Below are 7845 nucleotides of genomic sequence, written 5' to 3' on the forward strand. Positions count from 1 at the left end.
GTATATCAACTCATCCTACTACTTTACTATATTTGAACTTCATTGTGATATTCAATAATTTTACAAAGTACTTAATCACAAATCGTGTAAAATCTTAAATGATGTTGAAATTGATAATTGGAACGTTGAGGCACTTCAGATGGAGTAAGATCTTCTCTTGTACTCCCTCCGGTCCAAAATAAGTGATTTTTTGGCCTTTTTTTTGTGGTCCAAAATAAGTGATTTTTCCAGATTTCAAGAATGAATTAATTACTTTTTTCCTACATTGTCCTTGGAGTAAATAGTGTTGGAATATGTGTCAGGAGTGTTTATGTGAGATAGTAAAGGTTAATATGGTCAATTCCATTGCTAATTAATGTTAAAAGGTGGATTTCTTAATCTGTGTGAAAACATCCAAAAAATCACTTATTTTGGACCGGAGGGAGTAGTTAAAAACTGCTAAAAACATGAATACAATGTACTTAATTACAAATAAGAAAAGTAAAACTTATCAAATGAATGGTCTACTGAGTCTAATAAATGGGTTTTGCTATGATAGAAATGACGATTCTATAGTGCACAACTGTTTTTCCAGTTCGATCTTAGGGGTAATAAATGAGCGTGTTAGAACTAAATTTGATATATCCGATGCTTTTTTGTGCATTCTCAGTCTTGGCTGCAATCAAACTCTAGTTTAAACAACAAAACATAAGACGTATAAGATAATATAATGCGGACTTCCCACCATCAAAGCATGACAATACATACGCAGTCAAACACAAAACTTCAAGAGAGAAATGTTTTCTATTGAATATTTCTAAGTAAAATCTTGACTCTTGTTATATAGTAGTACCATGGAATGATTACATGTGAGCGAGTTAAGACTCTCCCAGAGGGATGGAGAGGAACCATAAGGAGCATACAACTTCAAGGCGATACGCTTAAAAGGTCTAATACATCCAAATTATATAGGGAAACTAGCTCACAAGCGCCTTCATCCGACTACTTGTACAAGAAGCCAATACAAATTATCACATTGTTTGAACAATACCCAGAAAGATACAATAAAGGAGTGAAAGGAGGTATACATGTGAAACCCTTAAAGATGGGTTAACAATGAAAACATTAGTTGTGAACCAAAAAATTTACCGTATCATGGTTGATATATTAACCCAAGCTTTGTGAAGGAAAATACCATAGGTCATCCAGGAAAGACTGCTTTTAAGTTTGGTGTTGCAATTTCACTTTTAATGCTTCAATTACTGCAGAAAAGTCCTGGTCACTCAGACCATGAGATTTTGCAACCTTGTAAAGTTCATTAGTTGCAGCAGCAATTGGAGTGGGTTGTGAAACAGATTCAGCCAAACCCAGAGCTAGACGAAGGTCCTGAGAAAAGCATTTTTTTTTTGGTTAGAAGACAACTTTAGGTTTGCATACAGGAGGCAGTCTTGGAATGTTAGAAAACCTTTTGCTGATGCTTCAGAGGAAACGCTGTTGGATACAAAGATTTAACCATTGAAGGACCTTTCATGGCGTACATTGGAGCACTAATAGCACCCTGCGAGATCACCTGTGCATAACCATGGTGCAAAAATTAGTAACAGTCTAACAGATATTAGATGTATTTTTAAGTTCAATGCACCTTGTGAGCATCTTATACTAGGAAATCCTTTGAAGATGTCATTATTGAAAGGATAAGTTCTCCTTGCATATAAGAGGCAAAAAGAAAGTTGTGAATTCTTTACCCTGTGTAAATTCTGTAACTTGAAATTAAAATGAAGATGAGTTGATTTCATATCAGCAAGTTAATTAAGGATTCGCGTATATGTTCTCATTTTACTTTTACTCGGGTGCAATTATTGATTTTAAATCTTTTTCACCCCATGCATTGTTTGGAAACTCGTGGAGCTATTTTTAAGCCAGTTCAGTCATTTCACTAGGTAACCATCTCTATAACTTTTCCATACTCGAGCAGCCTCACAGATGCTGCTCAACATCCTTTAAGTATCCGTTATCAGCAAATAGCATGGTCATGGCATAACCTTTTCACTTTTATATTTATTGTTGGCCTAATCGTATCCTAAAAAAGGTAAAGTCTCAGCAACTTCAATCGACATGGAATTCCAATCTTCCTCGGAAATCTAAAAAGATAATTCTTTGGGAAATTATCAACATTGTTAATCCTACCAAAATCCAGTTCAAAAACCCTAAAGAGCACAAAACATGGTTCTAGTTATATTGTTCTCTTCATTAGACGAGTTATTTGTGACTAGGCAAAGAACAGAATTGTGCAAGATAATTTATAAACCATCAAGAAGATAAAGTGATGCAAGAAACATATTCACAAGGGGCCAGCCTCAAAAGTAAGCTATTTGTTTTATCAGGATGTACCTCCACTAATACACTTGGATCAAGTCCAACCTTCTCGCTAAGTACTAATCCTTCAGAAAAGGAGGCCATCATACTGCAAATTTTTTTGTGAAAGAAAGGTTGACATTTGCTTTAGTTAGACAGAACAAAACTATGAAGAGATGAGAAAGAATTCAAAAATTGAACCTTCCCATAACCATATTGACGACAAGTTTCATTGCAGCTCCATTACCAACTTCACCAAGGTAAAATCTTGACTGAGATAAAGAAAGAAAATATTAGGTGGTAGAAAGAGTTGCATCACTCAGTGAAGGGCAGAATGAGACCTTCCCCATGATATCCAACAGTGGAGCAACTGTTTCATACAGCACGTTGTCACCTGAAAGGTTTGCAGCCATGGTTTGGACTTAATTCTTGTTCTTTGATAATCTCAAGAACTGGACTAAACATTTTTTGTCAAAATTAGAGAGGTACATGCATTACCTGTGGCTATAATTCATTGTGTACTATATAGATAAGGTATTATGTGAAAAATTTAAAAATCAGTAGTTTGTCAAATAATAGGTTGTCCTATTTATGAATAAAGTTCAAGTAATCCAAATTAGTTACGCCTTCGTGCGTAGTTTAACTGGCACAAAATTTAAGAAAGAAATAAAGATTTTTGAAACGTGCGGTCTTAAACATGTCATAACATTTGTGCGGTATAGATTTTTGAAACTTGTGGCCTTAAACGTGCCATAACATTTTTGTGGCTAAAAGCATGTCATTAAGGCTAAAATGAAAAGTACAAGTTAAATTGCTTCGTAAGGTGTTATTCTTTCTGGAATGGACTAACAAGGTAATACTGCCAAATAAAATGAAACGGAGGGACAACAAATTAAAGGGTGATTTTCAGAGGCTCCTCCTAATTTCCTAAGTCTGTGTCGTGCTTCTAAGCTTACAGAATCAACCCCATCTTTGTTTTCCAAAACTAGTATTCATTTTCATAAAATGTGAACTAAGAGTTACCTAACAAGGTTATAGTCGAACTTCAGAAATACAGTCTTGTGTGGGTGATGATTAGGGGGAATGGGACGGGTAGATGTTGCATCTATATTAGGATCATTAATCATGATATAACAAAGAAGATAGGAGTGAATAAAGGCAAGCTAATTTCATTATTATGAACATGTAACAATATTTATTACATGCATTTTTATTGCCAATAACTCAGATGTAGTGAAGGGAAAAGCTTCACCTGCAGTGAGAAATATTAGCTGTCCATCTTCTGCTGGCTTCTTGGACCCTGACACTGGAGCCTTTTCGACAAATTGGAAGAAATATGAGATATTATTCAACATGATGTAACACAAGACGATATATTCTGTTGTTATTTCATTTTCTTTTGGCCCCGGAGAGCGGTGGGGTCATGTACTGGAAGTAATAGCTTTCATATGCACAATGCTTAACAGGAGAAGGAAAATTTCACCTCCAAAAAATGAGCTCCAGTAGCTCTGACATGCTCACAGATCAGTTTAGAAGTTTCACCATCAACTGTAGAAACATCTACGTAGCTGCATTTACATATACCAGAGTGCAAAGCCATAAATGAAATTCAGACAACAGTATGAAAGCCATAGAAAGCAACCAAAGAAACTTGCGTCCAGCAAATGCAATATCTATTTTAACAAATATATAAAATCACTAGGATAATTTAATTACCAACTTTGCATATGAATAAAAGATTGACTTAGAGCATGTCACGATGGTGTAACTTGTAATTAGTTCCTCTAAAGTACAGGCCACTTTGCATTTCTTCTCGTTCCAATTTCTTGCATCATTAACTATCATAATCTCACGCTTCCAGATATAACTAAGCCAGACATCTAACACCAGGAAAAATAGTTTTTCAAGTAAATCATTTTAGAATTAGCAAAATCAGCAAAAGCATTTGCTGCTCATTTGATGCACTTCTTGACTAGAATCACTTCCAAACCCTGTTATGCTTACAAAAAATTTCCTCCAACCACTTATCAGAATTCTATACGTGTCATTCAGTGCTAAAGATGCAATAGTAATGTCCAAACTTTACAATTTCCAGAGCAGAGAAAAAGCAAATTGTACCCTTTTCCTGGACCCATTCCTTTTGCAGCTCCATATTTTCCGCAAGCAACATCCATCTGGAAAAACACATTCACACAATAAACTCACTACTATCAAGGACTAGACTTGTCAAGTACATAGAAAGATGCACACATTCACACAATAAACTCAAAACTCACTGCACTCTCAGGGTCTGCAAGCATGGCAAATGTGACATCACAAGATGCTGCAACTTCCTCAGGGGAAGACTTGTATCTGCAGCAAAAAAACCTCAAGTTACTTTAAAATGCAAATTATCAATAAGCGCAAGAAGTAACAGTAGTTGACAAACTTTACGAGATCTGATACGTGGCCAGACAACCATTAGCATTGAGCTCACACGGTGCGTCAATGCTGGTTTATTTAATAAGTTTAAACCCACATTCCAGGATGCCATCTCAACCGAACACAAGTCTCCAGTTTAAAGCAAAATTGGCATATACTTACTTTGCACCCATGGAGATAAGGGGTTCACATTTGCTCTTGGTCCTATTCCAAACTGTCACGTCACGTCTGCAGCATGAGAACCACAAATACAGTAAATTGATAAGAGTTTGATGTTTGATTTATTCAAAAAAAAAAGTTTTTAAGTATAACAATCATGTTTCACTGCTCCAGACAAAAAAGTGTGTCTGCTCTGAACATCTTTTGTATAATCAACATATGCTTTTGAAAGATCACCAGTTTAGGATAATCACAATTCTGCTGGTTAAGGAAGAACAATGATGATGAGTATGAAGATAAAAATAAACATTGTCCAGTGATTCATGAAGTTCACAAAGTGAAGGCACATTGAAATCCATTAAATTAGTCTATCTAGGAATAATTGGAACATACCCTGCTTTTATGAGATTTTGCGCCATAGGGGAGCCCATAATTCCAAGACCTAGAAATCCAATGCTTGCTGGAGTATCATCAGCTGCAGACAAACTAAAACGCCAATCAGACAAAATGCAACAACTAAACTATCTGTCAGTTGTAAAATAGCATAAGAAATAGAGAACTCAATGCAAAACGACAGCTTATAAGAGGAAATTCAGGTTGTTGACAATGACAAAATCCTGATATAATCAATAAGTTCATCCTATTTCAGGTTTAACATGGTGCCGTGCTGCCAGAATACTTTCTTCTTGCTTTCAGGTGCAAGGATCAAGAGAAATGCCCAGATATCTTAATGCTTTGCATAATAGACTCAATTCTAAGCAGCCCTGACAAATCAACTTTAAAAGCCCATCATGTTAAACACCATAGTTCAGCTTTAACATATCAGAGCTTTATATATCCAGAAGTCCTAAAGACCTTCAATCTTTCTAACGGCAACAAGATGCCTTTGCTTAAGACTATATAAAACAGGGGAAGTATACTATGCTTAACAAAACAGACCAAAATCTAAAATTGATTCGTCCCCGCTTCGCCAGAAAATTACATTATATTGCTAGATAATTTTTTTATTATATGTATATTTACTATACGTTGACTCCCCTTGATTTTTCGATGTATCTAATTATTTATATTTTGACACCCCTTGATGAAAATTCTGGCTCCGCCATTGCTCACTCCAGAACCACCAAACACATAAAAAAGCAGAACCTCGTTCCATTTCTATCTCTACCAGATTGCTACATATTCACAGTACAGCCAGAATAGTTTGTACAGCCAAATTCATGTAATTTGAGTATTGGTGATTGATATACAACTTAAATTCCAATGCCTGAGCCATGTAGTGGCTTAATTAAATTCCAGTTGTATCTTAGATAGTCTATTTTTCTGGAATAGTGTCTTATTCCAGAAAAGCATATAGGAAATTTTATAATAAATTTCTTAAACTCCAACGCTACTTACAGATTAATCTTCACAAAAATTTCAAACTAGAGAAACAGAAGCTCGATACATGTTATGAAAATTGGACGGAAAAAACAAAAGAAAGAAGAATGTACCTTTGGGAGTAGAAGCAGAAGTTTGAGAAGAAAAAGCCTTGAATGAAACAAGGAAGCGAGAGGGTTTATTAGCTGGGGAAAAGGAGAAGGGTTTGCAATTTAGCTGAGTGGATACACGGGGACAAAATGTGGAGCACATTGCCATGGCTGCTGATGGCGTAGAAATTGGAGGTGAATTGAAGAGTGCAGTAGATAGGATTTCGAAACTGCAATTGGGTTTAAGCATCAATGCTTTGGCCATTCTTCGCTTTTTCTTCCTCTTTTTTGTAATTTGTCGTTTCTCTTTTCCAGGGTATGGCGTTGCCGTTATCAGCAACAGCACTTGTCCTTTCGCTATCTCTTTCACAGTCCTCTAAATCACTAATTTGCCTAATAAACCATTGGCTACTTGTAGGGTGTTCATAAAAACCCGAATAATCAAACCAAACCAAACGGATCAAAAAAAATTGATACTTTTTGGTTTGGTTTGATTTTGGTTTTGAATTTTAAAAACCGATCAAATTTGGTTTGGTTTTGGTTTTAATCAGAAAAAAACCGAACCAAACCGACTATAGGAGTAGCTATTTCAAATTTATTATTACACCTATAAATATATATATTGTTATACAAAGTTTCAAAAAATTTATGGTAAATGTTAATAGTTTGCACTTTTAATATAGTTCTTTACCTTTACATTCTAGTTTGATTGGTAGTTTTCTTTTGTTTAGTGTAGGAATCCATTTCGTGTTAAATATAACATATTTTAAATTGAGTCCTTAAATTATTCATCACTATTTGATTCAATTATCATCAATATATCTTGGTAAATAATAGATTTCTCAAAGTGCAATTGATTTGATAGTGTTACATTGAAAATATGGTCTCCGGAATATGTGTTTGGTAGTGTATGTCTTATATTTAAGAAAAAACCGACAAATAACCGAAAAAACCGAAAAACCGACATAAACCGAATCGAGAAAGACCGACTTAATTGGTTTGGTTTGGTTCTAATATTTAAAAAACCGACTTACTTGGTTTGGTTGCTTTTTAGGGAAAAACCGATCCAAACCGAACCATGAACACCCCTAGCTACTTGGCTTAGAGGAGATCAATATCCTACATTTGGCTATCAAATTTAATATTTGAAAATAGGGGTGTTCCTAAAAACCGAACCGAACCAAACCGAAAATCAAATCAAACCGACCAAAAAAATCATACTTTTTGGTTTGGTTTAGTTTTAGTTTCGAATTTTAAAAACAATCAAATTTGGTTGTTGGTTTAATCAGAAAAAGCTGGAAAACCCCGAACCANTTTATACAAAGTTTCAATAATGGTAAATGAAACCCTCCGTTCCACTTTACATGAACCTGTTTGACTTGACACGTAGTTTAAGAAAAAATGAAGACTTTTGAAATTTGTGGTCCTAAACAAGTCAAAAAGGGACCCAGAGTATTTGTGT

The 7845-nt window shown here is 35.1% G+C and overlaps 1 protein-coding gene across 1 annotated transcript; it reads right to left on the bottom strand.

Annotated features, from left to right (window-relative positions):
* Positions 1–796: 796 nt before the first annotated feature.
* On the bottom strand, positions 797–6763 carry LOC109212737 (glyoxylate/succinic semialdehyde reductase 2, chloroplastic). Its single transcript, XM_019376410.1, has 12 exons — positions 6408–6763; positions 5308–5389; positions 4918–4983; positions 4611–4686; positions 4453–4508; positions 3818–3902; positions 3587–3647; positions 2676–2728; positions 2536–2606; positions 2371–2443; positions 1445–1549; positions 797–1365 (listed from the first exon to the last, which is right to left on the bottom strand). Exons 1-12 carry the CDS (start codon positions 6646–6648, stop codon positions 1201–1203), a joined length of 1134 nt encoding a protein of 377 aa, XP_019231955.1. The 5' UTR covers positions 6649–6763; the 3' UTR covers positions 797–1200.
* Between the last annotated feature and the right edge of the window lie 1082 nt (positions 6764–7845).

This window comes from Nicotiana attenuata, unplaced genomic scaffold (assembly GCF_001879085.1).
Source record: "Nicotiana attenuata strain UT unplaced genomic scaffold, NIATTr2, whole genome shotgun sequence".
Taxonomy (NCBI): Eukaryota; Viridiplantae; Streptophyta; class Magnoliopsida; order Solanales; family Solanaceae; genus Nicotiana; species Nicotiana attenuata.

Coding starts and splice junctions, on each gene's coding strand:
- LOC109212737 (XM_019376410.1), bottom strand. CDS start 6,648: ATGGCCAAAGCATTGATGCTTAAACCCAATTGCAGTTTCGAAATCCTA. Junction 5,390..6,407: donor TTCTGCTTCTACTCCCAAAG/GTACATTCTTCT, acceptor GTTTGTCTGCAG/CTGATGATACTCCAGCAAGC. Junction 2,607..2,675: donor TGTTGGATATCATGGGGAAG/GTCTCATTCTGC, acceptor TCTTTATCTCAG/TCAAGATTTTACCTTGGTGA.